This window comes from Sinohyriopsis cumingii, chromosome 4 (genome assembly GCF_028554795.1).
Source record: "Sinohyriopsis cumingii isolate HCF-2022 chromosome 4, ASM2855479v2, whole genome shotgun sequence".
NCBI lineage: Eukaryota > Metazoa > Mollusca > Bivalvia > Unionida > Unionidae > Sinohyriopsis > Sinohyriopsis cumingii.
In genome coordinates this window covers 11,832,049-11,859,941 of record NC_142964.1, presented here as the reverse complement: position 1 = coordinate 11,859,941, position 27,893 = coordinate 11,832,049, and the positions used below count along the sequence as shown (strand labels likewise).

Below are 27,893 nucleotides of genomic sequence, written 5' to 3'. Positions count from 1 at the left end.
TGAGATACAAGCTGGGATAGAACAACATTTTCTTAGATTTTTTATATGAATGGGAGATTAGAAAATGGGTGATAGTTCTTTAAATCGTTTTAGTCTAGTGTTGGTTTCTTCAGCAGAGGCTTTACAATGGCAGTTTTGAAAATTGATGGGAATTCCCCCGATGAGAGTGAGGTATTAATAACATCAGTTAGTGAAGGCAGTACTGTATCTAAGCACTCAAGCAGCAGTGATGTTGGAATTGGATCAAGTTCACATGACTTTGGTGCACTCTTCATCAGGATTGTACGAACGAAATCCATAGAGACAGATTTAAATGCTGCTAATGGTTGCCGCTCAAATTCTGTATCTCAGTGGTATGGTGATGACGAGTCAGTTGAAATTGTGGTGTCAAGCTCATCTCAAATGGTTTGTACTTTGTCATGGAAGAAATTTGCAAACATGTCCAGAAGATTGACTGGAGAGAAGGTAGTTAGAAGTGTTGTAGATTTGTTCCTTGACATTTGCTTCTTAGTAATCTAGAAGAGCTCTTTGCAGCTGGAACTTTCTATGATCTTAGTGTAGTGCGCTGATTTCACTGCATGGACTATATTTGTGACATTCTTCTTTGCGGCTTCAGGGCTGAGCAAATCCCATTGCCTGACGTCCCGGACTAGTCATTTTTGAAGTCGCTAGTCTGGGACAAATGCTTTCTAAAAAAGTCGGGCTAGTCCTTATTTTCGTGCTTTAATCACTATATGTACCTTTATTTGACCAATCTTGCCCTTTGGGTGTACTGAATACTTGATTCTACTCCTTCGTGTATACATTTACATCCTGTTACCGCTTTACTGCATACATGTATTGGGCTAAGCGACCAAATTATCGGCAAATCAAAACACGTCAAACAAAAGATAGCCAGTATGATCAATTAGCAGTGTTGTAAGCGGTTTTGTTGCAATGAGTTCACTCAGTCTAGATCATAACCTGTGGCTCACTATGATTTTAATCCAGCGAGTCAGTGTAATTAAATTAATGAAAGGCACTTTACCGACATCAGTGTTGGTTTCCTTTATGAACTGATTAAATGACAGTAATGAGTCTTTAATTTATAATTGATTATACAGATGATTAACTTCCACGTGCGATATTGTGTTTGAAGCAAAACAATTACGCTAATTAATGAGCTGTTTCAGTTTGTATTTAAAAGAGAAATTTCATCTTATGATCACTTTAAAAGTAGTTGTCAAGCAAGCTGATAGTTACTCTGTGGATAAAATGTAGGGCATAACCGACTTTTGATCCGGAAATCGGATTCCACCGGATAATATGAACTTCTGATTAATCGGAGTCGGACAAGGCAGGAACGACCGATTCAGATTTCATTGCTTTTATTTAAGTCGCCGCAAGAGGCCAACTTTATAGGACCAAACAAAAGCCTGTTTTATTTTTATTTGACCGCGACATTAAAGCATAGCGGCAAGATCAACTAATTGTTGAATAAAGTACAGGATGGAACTGGCCGCTTGCCGATATAAATGATTAAGGCGGGAAAATTAAAGCCTGGCGGCAAGATCAACTAATTGTTGAACAAAGAATGGGTCGGAACTGGCAGCTGGTCGACATAAATGATTAGGCTTTGAACTTCGTTGCATTTTGCTATAGTCCTGCCATATCCTTCCCCTTGTGACATCGGTGTGATATGCAAAACGTGTGTAACACGGTATAAAAAGTTAATTTGAAAAACCTTTTAATTTAGCATTTCCGATTAATTGAATTGTATCCGGAATCGGAAAAATTTCATGCCCAAAATCCGGAATCGGAAATCAGTAGAAAAATGCTAATCGGTTATGCCCTAATAAAATGACTTTGCTAATTTATTTTCTCAAGGAATATATGACTCTAAAGGTGACGGACATATACATGGACATATTTTCAAATCGATGAGCTAAAACATACATGAACCTGAAGAAACTAAATGTATAACAAGCAATGTTTTTTTAAAAATTGAATTCTTTTACGAAATAATTATGTTGTATATTATTTTGTTTGTTTTTTCTATGGATTAAGTACATACGTCTCATCAAATCTCGGCAAGTGATTACCATTTTGGGACCAGTGAAAAGTAAGGTGGGACTAGTGAAGAGAAAGGTGGGACTAGTGAAATTTCTGAAACCACTTGTCCTGGACTAGTGGTTAAAAAAAAATTTGCTCAGCCCTGGGCTTCATAGATTTGCTTATGAATAGTGAGTCTGGTGGAAAGCCAAAGCCTTTCAGCTTTATGGCAGTCTCTTTTAGCAGTGTGAAGCTGGTCCCTAATACTGCTATACCATGGAGAACACTTTTGAATTGATCTCTGCACTTGGTAGCTGGGGCATGTTTGTCGAGCAATGAACGCAGGCAGTTATCGAGTTGTTCTGCGGTAGGAGGTAAGCAAGTTGTTAGGTTTGCTTGGGTGTCATGCATTAGTTTGGTTCTATTTATCATATGGAGGTTTCGCTTAGTAGCAGATAAAGGTGGAGGGTTAGGGACTTATACGTCAAGATGGCATGTAATGCAGAGGTGATCTGATGCAAGGTCATGGATACCAGGAAGGACCATAGAATGTTATCATCAGGTCTATGAAGAATCCAGTCTAAAATGTGACCACGTTTATGGGTGGGTTGGTTAACTGGCTGTTTCAGGTTGAAAACATTAATGTAATTTATGAGTTTTTATGTATTTGGGTTTCCGGGACAGTCAAAGTAAAAGTTGAAATCTCCAAGAATAATCAGGTTGCCACCTATCGAATTTCCTTAGTCCAGGAGATTCGGAAACTGCTCCAAAAAGAGAGATTCAGCCAGCTTGTTTTTTGTACTAGGAGGAGGGCAGTATAGCCAGAAAAAATGGACTGACCTTTGCTCAAGTGTGAGTGTGGTTTGGATTAGTTCAAACGATGTGTGGTTGAAATTGAATGTTGTGGTGTGGTTAAGACGTTTGATCATGGAGTTCTTTATGATGACAGCAATTCCACCTCCATGAGAATTACGTGGGGAACGACTTGATGTAGTAGCCTGTGGGTGTTAGATCCGCACACTTGGGCTCATCTCCTGATATTTTTCGCCATGTTTCTGTCAGGAATATTCTGGTCGTTGATAAAATTATCTATTTCTGTGTGCATTTCCTGTGGTCCTACTGACTGGGCATTGAATAATGCAATACGAAGAGGTATCTCTTGGATAGTTGACACAAAGGTTGACGAATCAATAGGGATTTCAATTAGGTTGACTAAATTGACGGTCAAATTTTTTTAAAATTGTTGAGCTGAAATAAGGGAGATAACTGGAATTCTTTCTGTTCTGCGCCGGCTAGCTTTGAAACAATGTTTTTTTTTTTTTCGCTTCTGTTTACATTTAAGTAATGATGAATGTGGTCCGAATTCATTTAATCTAGAGCACAGTGTAGTGTGGACAGCCAAGGAGTGGCCATTTAAAGCAATTAATGAGGGTCCATCATAGCATAAACGGGTTGACTGGCGAGTATCACATGATGGCAGTTTGTTAAATAACTGTGGAGCAAGACAGCTGAGAAAAAGTCTAATTGTTCTCATTTCCAAAACAAGGAGATGAAGAAACACATACAAATTGAACAGCCATTACATAATGAACACAATAACGTAGATGGAGACAGGCAACAAGCACAAATATCTTGAAAATGGCACTAAAAATGGAACAGCTGCTTCAAGCCAGTTAAGCGATAGAGGCCATCTTGTTTCATATCAAATAGTGTGTAAAACGTTTATTATCATTTGGGGGAAGAGTTGGCATATGAATTTTAATATAATATGATTGTGACATAGCTTCTGAAATTTAACAATTTCACCAGGTTCTTGAGGTGTTATGCCAAAATAAACATTATCGGAAATGTTGCTTATTACTGATCCATGAGTAAAGCCATAAGTCATCTTTGTGATTGTCTTCAGTTAATTCTGTATACAATCATTCAGATGTCTTGATAGGATTTTAAAACTAGGAATCCAGGAATCCCATTTTGGTAAAAATAAGAGTCCCACCATCAAAAGTTGCCGTCCCTTCTTTCCTACAGAATCAAGACAGATGTGAGTGCATCTATTTTTAGATGGAGAGGTTTTCGTAATGTAATCACTCACTATAATATAGCTTCATTACGTCAGTCCATTGATAGGATCGCAAATTTATAGTTTATTTATTTGTATTCATACTTTTAATAATTTTATGCAAATAAATAGTATCTGATTTGCGAATTTAAAAACGTATTTTCACAAATACGTGTCAACTCAGAAAACAGCTTAGACCTTAAAGTGCATCTTGCGAATTCCACAACATGGCATTGTCCCATACGTTTCTGACCTACATAATTTGCATGTTAAAGTTAAATCTTTAATAAAATAGTACCTAAGCTTTGCTTTCAATGATTTGTATATTTTTTCTGAATATATTTGCACGATGATTTAAGAAAACAGACAATCTAATAAACTGGTACATCCCAGACTTAGTGAAGTCTGCCATTATTTCCCATTAGGCCTTCTGGTTCACTTAGAGTTTCAAACTAATTTTATGACCAAATAGTGTATAAGAGGCAGTTAATATATATCCAGCTCACCAATTCTGATCTTAAAACTCAAGTTTGTATGTTTTATCATCAAAGGATAGCATGCAGGAAATTGATAGTTGCTACCTTACTCAGAAAAGGGTTACTGGTCAATCAGCTATCAAAACATAATGCATGTGAATGGGCAAGAGTTTGTTTGTCAACGTAATTGATATAAAAACTAGGCCTAGCTACTGATGCCTTTATGAATACATTTCCGCTACATTAAAAAATGAGCACAGGAACGAAAGCTAAAGTTGTTTATTTGATGTACTTTTATAAATGACCACATGTACATCTCTTGGTCTTCAGATCAGTTGGATTTCAAAAGGATTAATTCTTTTTTCTCTGAAAATATTTTGAGGAGTGTGCACACAGAAATTTTGGATAGTCGTTGCTTACAAATTTAATTTGGATTTCCAACACCGGAGTGCAATTAGTTGTATTTCTACAAGGAACTGTAGATAAGCACAATACTGACTACAGCATACATCATCACCCATCAGGATTTGAACATGAAATTAGAACATTTGTTACTCTGACTTTTGCAAAATAATTCCTGGATTATTCATAGATTATTTTTGGATTTGATTCTTGAAACCATAAGTTCTTCTCCTTGTTTTATTTTTACAGAATTTTTCCAGGAAAATAAATTATTTGTTAAATTTTAAAAAGCTTGTTGTTATCACTCTTTCTTTGTTACTGTTTTTTTGAGCCTAAACACGTGACAATATCTGTCTGCCTTAGATCTGAGACCAAAAAGTCTTAACTCTGGACACAAAATCAGATTCTGACCACAGGCGAATTTTGGGTGGGAAAAAATCGGGTCCATAAAATTAGGTTTTTCCCTCTGTATTTTGTTGTGCAACTAGAACTTTCAGATTATTTGGTATCATTGTATAGCTACATCTGTCTACCTTTCTATAATACCACCCACTTTAGTGTATTGTACATGACCTTGACACTACAGAGCTCAGCAGTAGGCTACTACCTCCTGCCATGTAAATTCGTAACCAGTGGTTAATGTGTTAACTGTACATGTCATGCCTTGAATTTGAAACCTTTTGCCACAGATTAATTATTGTTTGATACACACTTATATAGCAGACCGTTGGAAAAACGTGGCGCCAAATATTTTCAAGTGAAATGGGCTTTATCGATGTGACTCGAGAACATTTATGTTTGAAAAATGTTAAAGGAGAGATTTAGTTATATTGAAGAACATGTTGCATCTCGAAAAGGACAAATCAGTAGCACTTTACAGATTTTGAAAGAATACAGTAATATAATACAGCATTCAGAATTTGTGGACTTAACTATAAGACATCTGAGCAAAAGTTAAACATATGATGTAGACTAATTAAAGTGAATGTTGTGTACAAATAATTTATCATTTTGTTTTGTGTCTGTAATCTCATAGTAATCCACATGGATTTAGTAGATTTGTGACTAGAATTTTCAGTAACTGTATTAGTTATAATTATACTTACCACATGTATTAGTTATAATTATGCTTACCACATGTATTAGTTATAATTATACTTACCACATGTATTAGTTATAATTATGCTTATACCTCTGAGAGGATTGGCATGTATGAACTTAAAAATAAAAGCAGTTCAGGTTCACAATCAATATAATTTCCCTGTGATTGGGTACCAGGTTGACTTTTTCTAAAATTTATACATCTATACCCCAGAACAGCTTCATGCAATGTAAACATCACCTTCTCCAAATCAAATTTACAGTTTTTGATAAAAATTCTTGTAAATATTCTATAACAGTATTGATAATGTGTACTGCCTTGATTTCTCTGGAGCATCCACTGAACTCATGTCAGTTAGGGACAGACATTTTAATTTGTGAGTGGCACTGTGATCTTACATCCAATATGGCCAGACTCATTGAACGTATTATACAGATTTTGATTTCTATTTGAAATTCAATAATTCTTAAGAATAAAACATCATCATATATTTGCTTTCCTAGGGAAATTATTTTATTCATGTAAAAATAGATTGTCCTTTGAAGAATAGATTCTTGCTGTTTTAATTGTATGATTGAGTAATAGCTAATGATTGATTTTAGCAATAATTTCACATTCATCTCTTTTCAGGAAAGAACTTATACAACAATGAACATGTTGCCATAAAATTGGTAAGTACATGTTACACTGGTCTTTGTATACATAAGACCTCTGTGAACAGTTTCACCTTTTGAAAGTGGGGTTTTGAACAAAACAGTGGGGTTTTGAACAAAACAGTGTGACCCTGCTATATATAGCACGCTCCTTTTTAAGATGAAATCAGAGATAACATGGTTGTGGCATGGCTCCCAAAATTTCATATACATGTACTTTTCTCATACTTTATTTTATTTCTTCAAAGTATGAATAGTAACGTGTAAAAGGTTTGTTACATTTTTGGGGAAGAGATTTTGTATGAATTTTAATATAAGATAACCATGGCGTGGCTCCTGCAATTTTATTACATGTATTTTTCTTGTACTAAAAAAATAAATTTGTTCTTAAAAGTACGAAAAATAACGTGTAAACAGTTTATTCAGGGATCATGCTGGGCTTTGCCAATGTCACAAATTGTGATTTATATTCCTTACTGGTGATAAAAGATACCATCTGGTGATTTTTTCCTGACACATTGACCTTTTAAACTTGTATTTACAACCTTGGGTTTGGAGTGAAGAAATTCAGAGACATCATGAAAGGAAGACACAAACTTGATATAAAATGAACTGGAATTTATCTTTTATTAGATAAACAAATTCTTTGTTCATATTGACAAACCATCTTAACAGCGCAGTGTTGTATCATAATTGGCTTATTCTAACATCTGGCCTGATTACTGTATGCTGTGGGATTTCGGCATATTTTTTTAAAACATTTCTGGTAGCAGAGATCAACCAGGTGAGGCACTATCTCATAATGGATCTTTTGGACAAAATAGTGAATTATCAGCCTCTTGCTCATAATTAATCATTTTATTTTGACTAACCTCTGTATGTGGATGGGAAGTAAAATTCATTTTCACTCATACAATTAAATCCTTTAGAACACTCGTTTTCTATTGTAATCCCTGTCAGAACAGAACACCTGTGTATTCATCATCTATTGTCCTTTTTAAAAAAAAATTCTGACTCGTGTGTTTAAGGCAGTATCACTCCGCCACCAGAAATGTAACAAACAACTATCTACTTATTGATCTACATATATGCTACTGGGACTTGCTACAATCAACCAAATGATGGCTAATTCATTTTGTTTTTAAAATAAAGCTTCAAAGAAAATGTTGGAAGCACTGATCGTTCTGTATAAATACTAAGCAAAATGAATTTAAAAAATCAGTCTCAATCAGTGTTATACAGTTATTTGATGTTGCAAAGAAAGCCAACTACAATCTTGAATAAAAAGAAAGAACCTTTCATCATAGGAAGTCAGTGCCAAACTTAAATAAAAGCAATGGAAACTGATAGTTTTATTGCATTTTCCAAAGTGACTGGAAAATGTTTATTGTGCCATGAAAGTTTCATTTTTGTAGGAAAAAAATTATGCTTAGTTGGTTCCAACAGTGGCATAAAACGCAAATGTTCCAATCTTTTGAAACCATAGAGATATAGCCATCAAGTTAATTGAAGATGGGGTATCTTACAAAGATGTTTGTCACAGGTTTTGATTTCCCTGTCAATAACCACATCCCCAGGGTGCCTCGGCAAGATGATACCATCTCCAGGTGACCATAATCTGGACCAATTGAAGTACATGTCCTAAGCATGTAAACAGCTTTAGACGTGTGATACTTGCGACAATTGTAGTGAATTGTTTAGTGACAATTGGATATAGATGAAAACAAGGACTATCATTTTTATTAGAAATATGTGATACAGTGGAACCCCGCTATAACGCGCCCCGCCATAACGCGAATTCGGATATAACGCGGTCGTTGCATGGCTCCCGAAATTTCGTATATTCATTCACACATGGAGAAAAAAATTTGGAGAAAAGTAAAAAAAAACAAAACAAGAAATTAACTTCATTTTGGGCATGAGATTAGTTGTGACTTTTAAAATAATATGATCATGGCATGGTTCCTGAAATTTGAAATTCATTTACGTGTATTTTTATCGGACCGTGAAAATATTTGTTTAACGTACGAGAAATAGTGTGTAAAACGTTTATTATAATTTGGTGGAAGAATACGATATATATAACGTACGAGAAATAGTGTACAACGCTTGGCTTCTGAAATTTATCAATTTGAACAGTTGGTTTCATTAGGTTTTTGAATTGTTAAGCCGAAGTAAACATTATCGGAAGTGTTACTTATTACGGATCCATGAGTAAAGCCAGTAAATCGTCTTTGTGATTGTTTTCCATGAATTCTGTATACAGTCGTTGCTCAAACAATAGCCGACATGGGCTTCTTTTTTAACTGCAATCACAGCCAAGCAGCAGACAAAGCTGTGGTTGATACAAGAGTCGCACAATTTAATAAACATCAAAGGACGAAAGCCGCCAACATGTATGCTCTGCTTGGCGGTGTGATCAAACAACAAACAGTTGAAAGTAAATAATATCCAATACAGACACCGTATGTAGACCCGGGAATAGCTGCATGCAATGACCGTACGATATCAGACGGCAAGTAAATGGTTTCAATATTTTGTTCATCCTATATTTTACACGACGAATTCAGACTATTACAAAATTATTGAATATTTTAAATCTGTATGAATTTCAATGAAATTACATCCATTATGGATGAACTGCATGCCACGACGGCACGGTAGCATACGGTGTTGATACACTTTTCATGATATAGCGATAGTCTGGTATTATCGGTCAATCTGTATTATCGTTCAAACAAATAAAAATTAGTAAATGTTTTTAATGCACAGTAATAACCTATAAATATATTAGCCATCGATTATTTTGAATATATCTTAATGCATTCCAGTTAATATTCATCTGATGATAAGCCGACTTTTGATCATTGTACATGTATACACGTATATGTTCTCGGAAAAAAGGTTAAATATTGTAAAACCCCGCATTAACGCGACCCCGCTTTTAACGCGATCCGATTTTATGGACCCCGATCATCGCGTTATAGCGGGGTTCCACTGTAAATGTATTTGTGTTTACTAATGGCATGTGATTCATACATGAACTTTATAAAATATGATCTATACTTGAATTCATGGATTGATTTTATACAAGTAGTACAGTATATGACAGATTATTGCATGTACTACACAAATGTATTTTGTTAATATAAAATTGTTTTTCAAACTAGTTTGTCTTCATCTACTCAAGCATGTATTTTTACACCAGCTTTTATTAGACACACACACATGCTCTTCCATATTTTATTTTTATGCATCATTTTCTTCAGCTAAATGACATGGTTGGTTATAACACAGTTCGGTCTATAACATGGTCAGGTTCCGTGTATGCCAACTACATTCTTATACTGGGGTCACACTGTACTATTCATCAATTATTATTATTATTATCAAGATTGAATAATCATGGTCTTAATAAAATGATCACCAATCTTAGCTTATTTTGTGCACCATGACAAAACAAAAAAAACTTACCACTGATTGATAACTTATATATGAATACAACAGGACTGATAGGTTGGCTGGCTTGTGCATGTAAGGCTTGGAAATGTTCATGTTTTAAAAATATCTGAATTAGCCAAGTAAGGCTTGGAAATGTATGTTCATGTTTTAAAAATATCTGGATTAGCCAGTTGCTCAACTTTCCAGGATCAAGAGACAGTTGTCTTCTTTGAGAAGCTGGTGATGAGCAGGAAATCAATGGAAGCCATATGGTTATTCTTCAACCTATGAACCAAACCTTCATGTGTCTTTATAGTCAAGTTTTAAATATTGAATGATCCCTGACCTGAATGTAAAGGGATGTCATACTTATCTCTTCTCAAAGAGGATATCTTTAATTCACAGATAAATATATGAAAATATCAAACTTTATCTGTCATTCTGGTCCAAAAAGGCAGCTTCTATTTCTGCTGCGATAACACAACTATCGGTACATTTCCAACCATTTGGCAAATGTAATACTTTGACTCTCTTCCCAAATGATAAAATTTGACTTGCTTTCGATTTTGACATATTGGCATCTTTGGGTTACACTGTCGGTGTTTCTGGAATACAGGCAAGATAAGAAATGTTTGCACATCAATTCAAACATAATTCCTTCATCTAAATAATGTCTTGCTCGTGGAGCAAACTTTTAGTTTGTTGATACATGCCAGTAACCACTTCAGACAAAGAGAAACCAATGTTTGGCAGGGAAACATTTGGCTGTGGGCCGCATAAGGCAGGTTAATGTTAGATACAAGACATTTATGTAGGAAAACATTTCCGGAGTGGGGTGGGGTAGAATGGCTATTGTAAACAAGTGATTGCTGAGTAAAGGTGATTGTTAAGACCGGTTTGATTCATGTGTGTGTGTGAACTGCATAAATGCTTGAAGAGTTTGTCTGTATGCCAATCCTGGATGAAGCTTACCAGGGGTAGAACAGTTTTGCAAATCAATGTTCCTGATAAGTGCAGGGATAAAGAATCCAGAAAACTCTTAAGGCAGCTTCAGGGTAGAACAGTGACAAGCTGAATTCTCACAAACAGGATTGGAACTACTGGGATAAGAAGCAGTTAAATTTGCTTTTTTGTTACAGAGAAATTGGCTTTTGAATGAATACGAGGGATTCCCACTTTTGTCATATATTTCAAGATTATCCAAACCAAAACCTGGCTTTAAGCTTGTACTTACTCCTAACCACATTTTCCCACAGATGTAAGGTCCCTGTTTTCTAAAGCATCTTGCTGTGAATAAACCGTTCCCTAGGGTGCTAGTATGCATCACATAACTGGGGTCTTTCTGGCACAGACAAACAGTTATCAGTCATCAGTAATTGGTTACATTTGCTGCTCTGCTAAGGAAGGTGCTTAACAGTCTTGCTTATTATACAGCAAAAAACCTTACATAGATTTTTGTAGGAGGCAAGGTGATGAAGGGATTGAACTTTTACCTTATTTTTTTATATATGCCAAAGCAAGGTTTCGAAACACTTACAGGAATTGCCAGAATTTGTAACAGTTTTAGTATGCACATTAATAACGCTAGCATTTATCAGAACTTTACAGAACCAATTTAGGACAAAGCCATGGTCACCCAGTAACGTGGTTCCCACAGGATTATTTCAAATGAGGTTTACAATTGTTAGCATTGTTCAGGCACATCATCCATAATTGTTGAGTACTCTATCGATGCTCAAAGAAAAATATTTTTAGGGACATGCCCAGGGCTGGTTACTTAAATAAACTCACAAGCACTGACTGAAATTCCACAAGCCCGGACTCGAATTTCCACATGCCCAAAATTCCCCTTTTTTAATATGGTCACACAACATTGCAATAGGTACAAAATTAGACTATAAATTCAGTAGGGTTCAAAGTGGTTTGAATGTAAGTGTCTTTAGTGTTCATTACTACATTCACTAGGGACTGGATGGTCCTGGAGTTCAAAAATCTCTGCTGGATTCTCAGACCTGCCAACTCTTACGATTTTGCCTTAAACCTTACGAAAATTAACTTTAAAATACGAACTTATGGCATACAAGCAAAAACTATCGAAAAATGATAGTTGCCAAAAAATCATGATAATCGGTTCATCTTTGTTTGATATGGATACTGGTTTCATATTAGGATTAGTGAAATAAGTCAGTGAACCAGACTAATATTACAGCAGCACCCCAGACACTTTAAACTGCACCTATTTGTTCATGCAAAGCGTCTGCGTGATCAAACTGTTGATTATTAAAAAAAAATTAAATGGCTTCATGAAAGAAATGCATGTTTAACCGTTTACCTCATACAAGCGTCTTTGGACGCCTCTACTCCATTCGCATGGAAGCGCCTTTTGACGCCTCTGCAAGATTCGCATAGAAGCGCCTTTTGACGCCTGCTTTAAACATCAGCCATTTTGAGCTAGTTTTCGTAGCGCCACCTTCGGGGAAAACCCCCCTATTACATACTACATTCATTTCTGCGAATGATAATTACGTCAGATCACGTGGTCGCTATTCATGCACTGGTCGATATCTGCTATTTAAAGTAACTGGGTCGTAATCTCCACTCTCTAAAATGGCAGCCGCGGATTTCATTCAGTACGTACGAAGTTTTCACGATTAGAATAACAACCATGAAAGATTCAATAAATAAGGTAAAGTCTCTGATATTGATGTAGGCAGCAATTAGTTTTTATAAATTATCAAATTCAGATGACTTAGTGATATAGACGCACACGAAAACCTTGTAAATTTCGAGTATTGGAAATAGCAGCTACGGTTGGTCACGCGGCCTCACGGACATGACGGTGAATGAGTTCTCTCAAGATTTTGAAGCACACAAAAAAATTCTTCTGTGGAAAATAATTACACAGCTATAACAATCAGACATTACTCTTAAATTTTTCCACATATAATATATGTGTACCAAAAATGTAAAATGGTTAAAATTGTTGTTAAATGTAACATACACTAAATTGCTTAACAGTTCACAGGCATGCCTATGCGGATGCGGTCTGCTAGGTAACAGGTGTTCTATTTTAGCGTGCTGCACTTTGTCACTATGCGCTATGAGGTAAAGGGTTACGACAAAAGGGAAAATAAGCTTCTAAAAAGTGTTAAAAATTAACACAGAAGAATAAAAAGGAGTATTCAAATTTCTGTGAATAAAAGCTGGAAAGGACACAATTACGTTTATTGGACATCATGTGCCAATTTGAGTATGTCTCATGGCGAGAGATATGATTGCCGTCATCATGTGAAATGGAAAAAGAATTTCCAAGCATTATGTCAAGTTGAGAGATAGCAACAAGTCATTGACTTGCATCGGGTTTGGAAATAAAGTTTGTGCAACTGTACTAGTGGTAAATAAAGTCTACACATACTTTACAAACTTTTCAGTTGAACATTATGTTTTCCGTGCACGTTTCTGTGAGAACCTAGGTGCGGACAATGTTTTGATACCTAATTTGTTTAAAGGAGACCAGAACCAATGGAAATGTAGAATAATAATAAAAGTAGCAGAAAACCTTTCCAAAAGATAAAGGCATAATGAAAGAATGGATACATTATTACAAACGAGTCGATTTCAAAGCAACACCATACCATACAGCACTCTGTGCTTGTTAATTTCTCAAAGGAGTGTTATGAGAGGGATCATGAAAAAATGGCAGCTCAAGGATATGCAAATGCTAGGTCTAGACTAAAAGTTGGCGCTGTCCCAGACATACCTTTGGACATTTTAATCCTGGGAAAAGTGTTAAACATGTGAGTTACGAATATATGCAGAAGGCCGAGTAAGTGACCACAAAATGCAAGAATCGATTCACAGATCTTCTATCTACACCAGCAGTGCTAAAAAAAAATCTGATAGCCCGACACTCTGGGCCCCTCTGGTTTTAGTTCTGGCCCATCCTGTATTCAAAGTGAGGTGCCCGTCAGGCTTGTCGAAACAAAAATTGTTTGCTTGAGGAAACTTTGATCACGCTGGTGAAATGAGTAAATGTATTTTCAAGATGTTGACATACATGCAGTAACATGGCACAATCTAAATCAAATCACCACTGTCCTAGGTGAAATTTAGATTTGATTTTGATCAAATGGATGCTTTGCTAAAAATAAGATTCTAAACCTGTCGTGTTTCGAGAAAATACAATTTTCAGTAATCTTATAAAAATTAAAAAATTCAAAAAAAAATTCATTGTATACATGTAGTATGTATAAACGGTAATCTGTAATGATTGGAACTGATATAAAACTATTCCTTGGGCAGTTTAAATAGCAGCGATTAAAAGAAAAGAGGTCAAAGTTTCACATTAACTGGCTGACAATAGAAACTACGGGAGGTGGAGAGACTACTGACCCAGACCCCCTTTGCCCCAATGTGTGAGCGCTCATGGGACGTGCCTTTTCTCCCTGTGATACGCCTTATTATTCCCCCAGGACAAGCCCCTTTTGCATATTCTGGTCAGCTCTGGCTAAATTGCAAAATAGCTAAAGTTTTGATTTAAGTACGCAAAGAATAAAGCCGGTGTGACTAATGAACATAATCCTTATCCATGCATTGATCTTGTGAAATGGACTGCCTTTTGGACATATTTCAAAGAAACCATGTTCGACAGTGTGTGTATGTGTAAGCACCAGCAATTGATTGCCAAAAAAAAAAAAACGATGCCTATTTTGTTGTTACTTACGCTGTCATGGAATTCATTTTAACAGTTCAAATCTGCAGTCACAAGTTACCGTGCATGTGGCAACTGTTTTTCTCACGTTTTCTGCCCCACCTTATTTCCTTAGGTTTATGTCTTAATGCATGTAACACTGTTTGCTGAATAAAATATTTATTTAGAATTAGTTCTTTAGGGCCACATATACTTCATGGTATATTTTATTTTATTCCTTGTAATTTAATCACGGTAATTAAATTTTACATATACGGTAGAGGAATGTCAGGTGTTAACTGGCCGAGTTTCTTTGGCAGAAATGAAGATGCGATTTTGTTTGAAGAGAAAATTTCTGCAGTGATCATTCATTTAAGCTAATTGGTGAAAATTTTATTCTTTTATTTTTGTTTTTACTATAGTACTGTTGTAGTTGTTTAAAAAATCTGAAATTTACTTGAATAATGTTTATTCTTCGCGTTCTATTTACTGAAAAAGAAAAAATGAAAAAAAAACATGTTGTGTGATATTAATTATTTCGTCCAGTGCCAGATTTAGACGTGTGTGCGTGTGATTTGAATTTTTAACGTAGCTTTAACAATTTTTCAGTCATATCGCTATATTGTCTGCAGTGTAGCAGTTTATACTGTGGATTGCATACGTTATACCTATTTATAAATGGTTTGGGGTTGGGTTTTTTTCTTCTGACAAATGAAAATTGACAGACATAATGTAATAATCAGAACTTCGCTGCGAAAAATTGAGAGATATTACGAGATTGGGAGGTAGATGAGGAAATACCCCCAAAATCGGGAGGTTTTTCTCCCGGCTTGAGAGTTGACAGGTATGAACTGTCCGGGCTTGTGGAATTTCAATCAGGGCTTGAGTTTATTTAGGTCACCAGCCCGGGGCCTGTGCCTAAAAAAAATTATTTTAGCACTGACCAGTACAGTACATAAACTATTATATCAGACTGCAGATTCAACTTTTGAATGTGCAACCCAAATGTGGTTTCCTCCTGTCTGCCTCGCTCGCCAGTGTTTATGTTTGTATTCGATGACTGGCTAGTATTGTGTCACGGTACCACGTGATCTGTCGTCTCATCAAAACTCGGAAAAGTTCGGCAATTTACGGAATCGTGGTATATTCCACGCAAGATAATCACTATCTGCTTACGATATTTAATTTATAAACATTGCAGTCGAATTACAGTCTGTAGAGAATTACATACGTAAAAGGAAAAGTTTGATTTCTAGTCTCCTTTAAGTATTTGCTGCAGTCATATTCGTATTTGTTGTATTGTTGCACTGAATAAAAAGCTTACCATGTTAATTAGTCTTTTGTATCAATAAAGGGGGAGGAATAGATGAAAAGTTAAAACGCATGCAAATCCTACCTGCGTAAGAGCTAGCAGCCCTGGTCAAGCGTCAGGTCATCAAACACTGTTCAGATTTATTTGGGGGTGTGAACGTAATATAATTAAGCTGCCTTAAATTAGCATACTCATTCAAAACTGTGAACAAAGATAGCAAGACAACCAAGCGAATAGAGTATTTGATGACATAACATTCTATTTCACAGATATGTTTTATTAATGAGAAGCTAGTTTCAGAGTTTGTAGTTAATTTGTAATTATTGAATTGGCACTCAGAGATTTCCTCATGGATAAGAAGTTTCACTATTACTCGCTGAATGTGGAAACTTAACAGCTACTTGTACTAGTGTATCCCCCAGGGGTGTAAAACTGAGGGTGAAAAATACCCTTTGGTGTCGGAATTGGGGGTCAGATAACAAATGTGGGGGGTCAAAAATATACTGACAAATTTTCATCCAACTCGTACTTTTTCAGCTTGAAATAGGATATCGCAACTTGCACACCATACGCTCACTCTCTCTCTCTCTCTCTCTCTCTAAACATACCAATAAACCAACATGCACAATTAAATTTAACAAACAAATGCATTGTCCATTCAAAAAGTAATTTTATTAGTTCATTTTTCTTTTAAAATCGTACTTTTAACAGTCTCCTTATAATCTTTTCAAAGCAATATATTAGACCAACATATTACATACAAGCCAATACAAAAAGCCTAATAAATCTTTGTAACCGAATGACAATTTACTGCCTGTCATAAAATGTGTTCTGTCATCGGTTTCATTGTACTTCATCCTGGACCAAATTTATCCAAAAATCAAGGAGGCTAATGTTCATCTTGTTTCTAATAAGTTACACTTGAACTTTAAGGTCTTTCTTTTATTGCAGCAAAGTTAAAAACCAACAAAATCTGCAATGCCCTCTGACTGTGTAATCCAAATAAACGCATTTGTCTCAGCAAGTTTACTGAAAGAATGTCTTGGGTTATAATGTGTTCTGCATATATCTTGTGGCGAACGAGGGCAGATTTGTTAAAATTCTTAAACCCTGTCACGAAAGGATGATTCACTTATGCAGTCTTCGCAATCATGCTATCATAAGTCACACCGGCAATCCTAATGGATGTGCCGTATTCCAGTCAAGGGAATTATTTTCTCCATTTTTCATTAAAGTTAGATCCACAGTTACTCCTTCGTGTTCTGCTTCTTTCACTTTCTTCGCTAATGATTTTAGTACACGGTGTTTTAATCTGGAGATCGCTTTCTAGTGCAACAAGTATTGAGGTTAAACATCAAGATGACATCTTGATGAGCTCAATGGAAATCGTGTGGGAGCTTGCGAGATTAGGGGAAGCTACTCTGTCATAACATTGCCTGTGTTAGTCTGGTTCCTTATTTCGTATGTTGCCTGTGTTCCACTCCGCTGTATGAATAGAGGAGCCCAGCACAGGGAGTAAACAAAGCGGGGAACCAGTCAATGCCTGTTCGCGAAGTATACACGATGTCACCCTTTGTCCAACGCATTGGATATTAAATAAATCCTGATTGCATTATGCAAATCCCTTGCGTCAAAAAAACGCACGTTAACAAAATTTGTGCGTCAATTTTCTCCAGCGTGCGTCGTGCGTAAAGGGAAACACTGTACATATTCAGATATGATTGATAGTTCATATTTATACAATGATTATAAAAGTAGAAAATGCAGTTGTAGAAAAACTTATTTTTTATACAGTAATGATAGTTGTAATGATGATCACTGTGAACATAGTTTTAACACTGTTAATGTCTCCTTGAGTGCCTCTAATAGCATTGATATTAATCTCATGAATTTAGGAGTTTCTAGCAAAGGTTTACACATAGGTCATTTAAATATTCAGAGTTTTCATGGAAAGATTGATCAAGTGAAGTTACTGCTAACCTCTCCAAATAATAATAGTCATTTATTTGGACTCTCGAAAACAATGTTAACAGAAAATCAAGGTGAAAATTTCTTGTATATCATTGGCTATGACAAACCTTATTGAAAGGATAGGAAAGCAGGTGGTGGTGGGCTCCATGTATATGTTAGAACTGGTATTATTTGTTAAAGATGGGAAGACCTAGAAATACAGGAAATAGAATCCATTTGGCTACAGATCACTCCAGAAAAAGCTAAGCCCTATTTAATAGGTTTTGTGCACAGACCCCCATCATCACATACTGATTGGTCTGAATATTTTGAACTTCAAGTAGATAAAATTTCAGATGAAGAGAAAGCATTTTACATTCTAGGCGATATAAATCGAGACCTTTTCAATGATCAATAAAAGGGAATTTGATTAATTTTATAGCTTCGTTAGGTATGGAGCAACTAGTAAATGAACCCACCAGAGTAATTTCTACCTCTAAAACACTTATAGATCATATTTTTACCAATACAAAAGAAAATGTTTTGGATGTAATGGTTCCAAAGATTGGTATAAGTGACCACTTTGCAAATTTCTAACGCGTAAAGTCATTGGCAAATCAACAATAAATAATGTCCATAAATCCATTACTTATCGATCTTTTCAAAATGTTCATGCTGTTAAATTCCTAGAAGATCTGAAACAGATTCCATGGAATAAAGTCTAAATCTTTGAAGATATTGATGATGTTTTAGATACCTGGGCAGATCAGTTCATCAGTATAGTAAACAAACATACCCCTTTAAAAACACACAGGATAAAGAAAGACCACCAGCCAGGCTGGATCTCCCCAGAAAGTTTAGAAGCAAAAAAGCAGAGACCAACTCAGATCAGTAGGAAATCAAACTGAATATAGAGATAAGAAGAATAAAGTTATTAAAATGAGTTTGGAGGATAAGTTATACAATGATATGTCAAGCCAAACAAGTGCACTACAAAAAGTGCTGGATGAAAACCAAAATAACCTGAAAGCTATATGGAAAGTGTTTACAGGGTTTGGTGCAGGCAAATGTAAGAGTAAAGCTGAAATTTTATCCCTCAATCATGAGGGCATTTATGTTGATAATCCAACTGACATCTCAAATATTTTTAACAACTTTTTTGTTCAAATTGATGAAAAACTTAAAGAACGCCGAACTTCATCTGATCATCTGGAGCTGAAGCATTTTGTGCTAAAAAAAACTCCCAAACAACATAAAATTTGAAATTCCTGAAATGAGTCCAGAATTTGTGTTGAAATATATTTAAATAATTGTGATTGTAAAGCTACAGGACTTGATGGGACCAAGGGTACTAAAGGTAGTTGCACCTGCAGTTGTAGAGAGTATAACTTTCATTTGCAATGAAAGTATTAGGTTTAATAAATTTCCAAGAACATGGAAAACTGTCAAGGTTATGCCATTGCATAAAGCAAGAACAAAAGATGATGTAAATAACTACCGACCCATCTCCCTCCTTCCTTGTGTCTCCTAATTACTAGAAAAACATGTACATGATTCTTTTCTCAACTGTTTGAACACTTATGATCTTATTCATGATAATCAGTCTGGCTTTTGACAGAATCACTCCTGTGAAACTGCATTTGTATCTTTGATTGATAAATGGCTGAAAGCATTAGATCAAGGAGAAATGGTAGGCACTATTATGGTTGATTTTCATAAAGCTTTTGATCTTGTAGACCATGAAATTTTGCTTGAAAAGCTAAAAATCTATCAATGCAGTGAAAACTCCCTAAACTGGTTTACTTCTTACTTAACTGATAGGGTGCAAAAAGTATCTTTAAATGGTCAGCTTTCTGAAAGTAAAAATATTAATTGTGGCGTACCACAGACGTTCTATCATTGGACCTCTGTTATTCATTCTATTTATCAACGATTTACAGCTTAAGATTGGAACTTCAGTTTCGTCCACTGACCTCTATGCAGATGATACTACACTGTCTGAGATTGGAAAAACGTAAACGGTACTTGAAAATAACTTACAAGATGCTCTCAACAGAATTCAAGTATAGTGCAAGGAAAACAGTATGATCATAAATACGGAAAAAAATGAAAGCCCTACTAATTACAACACAACAAAAACAAGCAAGGCTAGATAGCAACAGACTCCAGCATCTGTTTGACAATGTGAGCCTGAATATGACCTCTAAAGATAGAATTCTTGGTGTATTCGTAGATAACAATCTTACTTGGTCTATTCACATTAAACATGTTTCTAAAAAGGTTAATTCTTATCTTTAGCTACTTAGGAAAATCAAAACATACATTCCTCTTCAGTATATGGTCATCTTTTATAAAAGTAATATTCAGCCTTATCTGGACTAATGTGATGTAATTTGGGTTAATACCTCTAATTCAAACTTAACAACACTTTTAGGACTCCAAAAGAGGTCTTGCCATTTAATTCTACATCAAAGTATAGACAGTTTTCAGGATGCAATGAATAATATAAAGGTTTTAACAATACATGAAAGAGTATTTCTTAGAAAGGCCAAATTGATGTATAAAATATCCAGAAAAGCCATTCCTGTCTATCTAAGCAATATCTTTCACCAAAGAGATGCTGATGGTACTCCAAATTTAAGGTCCATAAGAAGAAGAAATTGCACTATACCAAGGCCAAAGAAGGAATTGTTTAAAAAAAGTTTTCAATATACTGGTCCACTGGTATGGAACAACATTCCCAGTGACATAAGGCAGGCTCCTAGCATTTCTTCTTTTCATAATCAGTGTCTTAAATGGATGAAATCTTTAGAAAATTGAAGTTTTAGTACAAAAAATACCGCCTGCTTTTCTGTAATTTTGCATCATTTTCATTGTTGAATTTTTCAATGCAGGATGATATATTATGTTTTATGTATGTTTATGTTTTCACAGATGCCTGTGCATGTGTTCCAGGCTTGATAATTTGAATTTTAAAAGTACTTAATTATTTGGTGTCAAGCCAGATTCTTCACATCATGTTGTATATACTGTATATATTGTACATAACAGATAGAAGGCTCAAGGTAGATTAGTTCTGTAACTAATTGAGTTACCTTCTCTAAATAAAGTCTTTATTATTATTATTATTTTTTATTATTATTATTATTATTATTATTATTATTATATTTTACTAATAGAAAAATAAAAGAAATTACTTTTGATGCTGGCTGTTTCATGAGCTGTTTTCCATTTTGTTATTGTGTCAGTTTGTCTTGTTTTTAAAAAAATAAAAGGAATCTTGTTTGATTGTGAATTTGAATCAATAAGTAGTCTGGTCCCCTGATTAGTATGCTCCTTGTGTTGCATTCCATTATCACAGAGAGCAAAACAGGGAGCATACAGATCAGGGAACCAGACTGCTCAACAACAACATGCTCATCAACAACATAAAGCAGTAATGTAATACACCATGGTTTCACATACCCATGATGGTTGTTGAAACTAGATGGAATAATGTTAATGATCTCTCAGTGGTTGGGCATCTTGAAAATAAAAACAAATAACTTCATTAGAAAAAAGACTTTATTGAAAATTAATCCCAATGCGACTTTGAGATTGTTAACACATTAACCCCTAGCGACACGAGTTGACGTGGCAGGAGGTAGTAGCCTACTGCCGAGCTCTGTAGCATCATGGTCATGCATGATACACTAAAGTGGTTGGTATTATAGAAAGGTAGACAGATGTAGCTCTACAATGATAACAAATAATCTGGAATTTCTAGTTGCACTACAATATAGAGGGAAAAACCTTGAGTTTTGGATTCGATTTTTTTTCTATCCAAAAATTCGCCCGTGGTCGGGATCCGATTTTGTGTCCAGATTTTAGACTTTTCGGTCCAGATCTAAGGCAAACCAGTATAAACTGCAAACAGACAGATAAACCTTTGCAAAAAGTAGGATAAGATGGGCATTTGGAATAAAGAGTGGTCTCGATACAAAAATAATGGCTCCGTTTAGCAAAAAAAAATTGTAAAAAATGAGCTCCAACTTTTACCCTTCTGCTCATGCGCGAGCCAAATAGCCAAGGAAAAATGATGTTTCTAACACAACTAGGCAGTATGTTATTGAAAGATCACCTGGGATTTGGTATTTTCGGATGCATTTAGAAATAGCTTTCAAAATGTGTTTCCTACTCCAATTTCATGCGAAAATGACAAAAACCTCCAGGGGTTAATGTGTTAAACTGTATTTATTTTGCTTATACATGTGTGTAGAAAGGTGGATTGTGACGATGATGTGACTGATGTATATAATTACAGGTAAAATCTCAGTGCCTTTACTTCTAAGCTTGAAAAATATTTTTAGGTTTTCTGTGCATGTTTCTTTTTTGTCTTTTTTTTTTGTGTACAATATCTTGTAATTATATTTATTTTGTCTCCTGCCAGGAACCCATGAAGTCAAGGGCACCACAGCTTCACCTTGAATATCGCTTCTATCGCCAGCTTGGACAAGCAGGTGAGTGTTTAATGGAACAACACTGACATACATATATACATTGAAATTGTAGCATTAAATGACTGCAACTATTTTAATGATGACAGCAATTTCATTGAGGGAACTGTTTTTGTAACTATTTTTATCCCATTTAATAATCATCTTTGACAAACATTTTTTGATGCATCATTAATGTTCACTTGTGTATTGGATTAGACACAGTCTAACCAGGAATGGGTACCAGTATTATACATACTTGTATGGTAGCTGATCTTTGCATATTTCATGTAGCAAAAGTGGCGTGTTCATTTGCTTGATCTTGGATCTGTAGACTTTTTAAATTTCAAATTAACTAGTTATATTCTGCTACCAACCCTCGAAAATCAAACTTGCAAGCTCGCAATTTGCAAGTGAGAAAATGTGATTTGCAAGCTCAGAAAATAAAAAGTCGACTATCATATGGCGATATCTTTTTAAAGAATTGTGATTTTCTATCTACTTTAAAAAAAAATATTTACTGGCAATCAAGTTGACTAGCATTTTCTGTTTAGACATGTGTTGTAATCGCCTAAAACATAGAATTAGAAAAACAATAATAATATACTATACGTCTTGAATGTGTGCAATGCATGGGTGAGAGGCATATATAGAGGCATATTCGGCACATAAATACCCATCCCTCTCAGTGTATTGTCAACTGCACATCTATATCAAAGTAACTCAGTTTGGATTCAGAAGAGTCTGTTGTGTCAGCAGCAAGCACCCTGTCCTGCTTTGACATCACATGGGCATCATGTGCTATGTGTTACTTTCTGCATGCTTTAAGTTCATTCTTTTCTGTTTTCATTGTCTTTTATTTGTCCCCCACTTCGCTGGGTATCCTGTGTTAATTATTATCTACAGTGATATTTAATATATCTATTTAAAATAATTCTAAATAATTAAAAGTTTCTGGAAGCCAAAGCTTGTGTTGCTAACTCAACTGCATCGTGTGAGCGAGGGTTCAGTTTTGTAAACAATTAAAACAAGACAAAGATTGGCTCTAGACACTTCCACTCTATGTGATCTGCTACACTTCCACCATGTGTGATCTGCTACACTTCCACCCTGTGTGATCTGCTACACTTCCACTCTGTGTAATCTGCTACAGCTGGTTGTTAATGGACCACCTGCCGAGATTTATAATCCCAGTCAAGCCATCAACAAATGGTACTTCACAGCTCCAGGCAAATGTCATGTGGGCAGACACAAGTGCAAGCTTGCAGTGGTTGATTTATAGGTTAGGTAAAACGTTTTTATAAAACTGCCATTACTATGTTATAAAAAGAAGTAATAAAAGTACACCATAATTAAAGATATTCAAGGAAATTTCAATAAATAAAAATGTCACTGATGCCTAGTGTAGACAGTACATTAATATTTAAATGCCAATTAAATAATTTTTATTAAGTGAAATATGTGTTTTAATTCTATCTTTTAGTTCCTGATAAGTGTAATCATCGTAAATGCAATGTGTATTTAAACGTAAAATGTGTCAATCTGCCATAACAGCTGCCATAATTAACGTTTTCGCATACATGTGATGGTTGTTGATACCAGTTTCAACGATCTTTGACATGTTGGCCATTTAAAAAAAATATTTATAAAGAATAACAAAAAACTTCATTAGAAAAAATGCGTTATTAACAATTATTATCAACATGATTGTAAAACAAGGATTCAGTCATTAAACAACCCAGTTCCCTACCCCAACCCACTGCCGTCGTTTTCTCATTGTCTCCTCAGATTTTTTTTCAATTTTTGGAGGTCTCTCAGTAATTTGCACCCTCACTTATAGTGCAGTCTATGTGTGCAGACCTCTTTGTGCACGAGTTATCAAGGGAGAGGTGTATTACTATTAAAACAAAGACAAATATGTAACGTCAGTTTTTGTTTGTTTACCTGAACCTATTATATATTTGATGTTGACAGTTGTCGTCATCCTGTCCCTGTCCTTTTTGTCTTTTTATGAGGTTTTTTTTTTGGTCAGATTCACTATTTTTCTTTACTTCATCCAAACTCTCTTTCCGGCACAATTTGTATTTTCAGGTTTTAAGAAAAAGAAATTGCACATATTTAATAACAGCTATATTCCATTTGTGACTTGTACTCACATAGCTGTTGAATACAAGTATGTTATCGATATTCTTTATGTTAGTAAAGGAATGTCATTGGTACATGTACTTATTTGATTTTTGTCCTGTTTTCCTAATCAAATCTGACTTCGTTTTCTTTATCTAAACCATGTCAATGATAGTAAAACACTGCATTATATTGCTTTCACATTGACCTTCTTCTTTCATGCTTACAAACATTGAGTACCTCTCTCTCTCTCTCTCTCTCTGATCTCCACAGAAAATCATCAAACTCAAAAAATTGCTTGATGAACACTAAATTACAAGTGTACGTGAAACCTTTCAAACAAATACATACATTTTAATTGAATGTGTAAAATAATAGGAAATAATTATTTGATTATTATGACAGGAACCTGATGAACCTGGCTGTCAGTCAGATTTCAGTGCCATATGCTGTACATTCACATTTATTCATGGGGTACTAGTTGTTTTGGATTTTGTGACTCTTATAATTAATGAATTAAAATAATCAATTAAAACATGACTTTGTCATAAGTGTTATTTTATAAACCCCTCTCATTAGGCTTGATGCTACAAGAACACAAGAAAATTGTCCAACAACAGGTACTTGCATAGTAGGCCGAAAAATCAGCCCTTCACCTGAGATGATATTGATTTTCAGGTATGGGGCTGATATCACATACTCATTAAAAGCTGCAATTATCTGCATACAAATTTGACTGCACACATCGATGTACATTTTATACACTTACCGGTATTTCTTGTGGCTATGAAGCTACCGTTGGCTGAAGGGTTCTTTTGGTGACATGTAGATTACATTTCCTGAGCAAATCATATGTTTGGTGACTTGTAAATCCACCTGGAATAGCACAACTATCTGTCCTGTGACCATTCTGAATTTTGCACTTGTTATGGCTGTTACCAGAATAATTTGCATGCATCAGAATTGCATATTTTAACGAACAGGTGATATCAGACCCACAACATCATCCATCAGTATCAACACAGATTTGTGGGGTTGATTTATCAGACTACTTACATAGAGGCATAAAAGGTAAAACGTGCATTATGCCCCTACTTTTTTTGTGACAAATTGCAAATTCCATCATTGTAATACAATTCAGTTGATCTAACCCTTCCAATGGGAATAGCTTGATTCTTTCAAGATCGTGCTTGACAAGTGGGAAAACAGTGCCAAACATGTCAACATGTTGATTAATAATTTTATTATTATTAACTGTAAATACGTACTTGAGCATCTTTTAATAGATCGTATGCAGTTTTGCATTCTTTAATATCTTAAACTAGAATCTATGCATGTACACAATTTTAAATGAAGATATTCACTACAACGTACAGCTGTGAATAAAAATTAGATATACTTAACAATTGTGAAGCCATGGCAGTTCTTTTGTGAAATGCTAGTCTGTCCATTTAAACTTGGATCAAGGTCACAGCTATTGAGTACAGTTTTTAATTTGCATACATTTGCTTAACTTCATGATAGAATTTCTTCATATTTTAGATGAGTCATTTTAAAGCAGTAAAAGTTCATTCTCATTGGGGTCGGGTTTGCACATTGTACAGGGATGTTTTGATCATGGGTTTGATATGGAGGCCTTGGCAATCTTATCTAAAATTGATACTTGTGCAACTATAGTTTTTCCTCATTGTTTCATTCACTCCATTGCAATTTGCTTCGTCTTAGACTTGTTTGGATGAGCCTATTTCAGTCTATTTTTCTTTTCTCGTTCTTCAAGTAACAAGCTTCTCAGCCAGTAATGGAGTGGCAGTGACACTGTTATGGCTTAGAAATATTGCACAGAATTCAAATCAGGCCACAAGTCATTGGCCATATGGAGTTATAGTCAGCCAGTAATGGAGTGGCAGTAACATTGTTATGGCTTAGAAATATTGCATAGAATCCAAATCAGGCCACAAGTCATTGGCCATATGGAGTTATAGTCAGCCAGTAATGGAGTGGCAGTAACACTGTTATGGCTTAGAAATATTGCATAGAATCCAAATCAGGCCACAAGTCATTGGCCATATGGAGTTACAGTCAGAAGCAGCAGCACCAGCAGCAGGAGAAGTGTCGATATTTATTGATCTGGTCAGCTTTTCCTAGATTGGAATTTGGTGCTCACTTCAGGTTTATATAGTATCTCTCTAATCAGTAAGATAAACTGGTCTTTCTTTACTTTAGAAATTGAGTATTGGCCGTATGATTAAGCTTGTCTGCGTAAATTTAAAGGTTCTCTGGAAAGGAAGGCTTGAAAAGATGTGGTTGAAAATACTTACTATTGGGGAAGGGAATTCTGCTGTGTTTTTTTCTTCAGATACTTACAAAATCAATTACTCTTGAATTATCAGCTTTATTCATTAACAGAGTATCACTCTTATTTGACTCACCCACATTCGTCTCCTTTCCTTTTTATTCATCCATTCAAGAATCTGCACATTATACAACATCATTATTTTATTACCCTGAAAATTTTGGAAGTCATAAAATATACGGACATAAGAGCCTGATATTATATATGTACATGATAAAATTTCTGCAGAACCAAACAATGCATTATGACTGTGCTTTTAAAGAAGCATTGGTATTTTTGTGATAGAGTATATCCAGCTGTACATGCATGTATTGTTCTTAACTCTTCTACCAATAAAGCCCTATGAGTACCTATGATAGTTCTGTGGTTGTTGATCATGCTGGCTTTTTATGCAATTGTGATTACACCCTTGGGGCTTTGGCTGGGAGAGTAGTGGGGATTGTACATAAATTTAAAATGACTGAGATGCATGTCTCACATGTGAGAATTGGCCTGTGTGATCAGTAAGCAGAGTGTAAGCACATGTCAGACTGGGACCTCCAGGTTGATATCTTGGGGGTCTTTACCTACCCCAGGGACTTAACCTCATAAACACTAGCTGGCTTAAATGTACAAATTTATGCATGCATCTGACATTGGTTGTGATTTAGCTTCTTTGTCATGGCTTTAAAACAGTGTTCATTCTAAGTTGTGACATGGACCCCTTATTTACGTATTTAGCCCAAGAATATTACCTCTATAGTAAGGCTGCAACATTTACACATGTAAATCACTTAACTGGCTGTTTAAATTTATAAAAGAACATGCGTGTTACTCTCAGTGACA

At 35.2% G+C, this 27,893-nt stretch overlaps 1 protein-coding gene across 8 annotated transcripts in view; it reads left to right on the top strand.

The window, feature by feature from the left end:
- Window positions 1–27,893, top strand: part of LOC149800630 (casein kinase I-like) — a 123,926-nt gene that overhangs the window by 2,658 nt on the left and 93,375 nt on the right. For all 8 annotated transcript variants that reach the window (XM_089954633.1, XM_089954629.1, XM_089954635.1 and 5 more), the window contains exons 2-3: window positions 6,701–6,741; window positions 22,546–22,615. In XM_089954633.1, coding sequence (XP_089810759.1) covers window positions 6,701–6,741; window positions 22,546–22,615 — 111 coding nt within the window. The remainder of the gene's footprint in view (window positions 1–6,700; window positions 6,742–22,545; window positions 22,616–27,893) is intronic.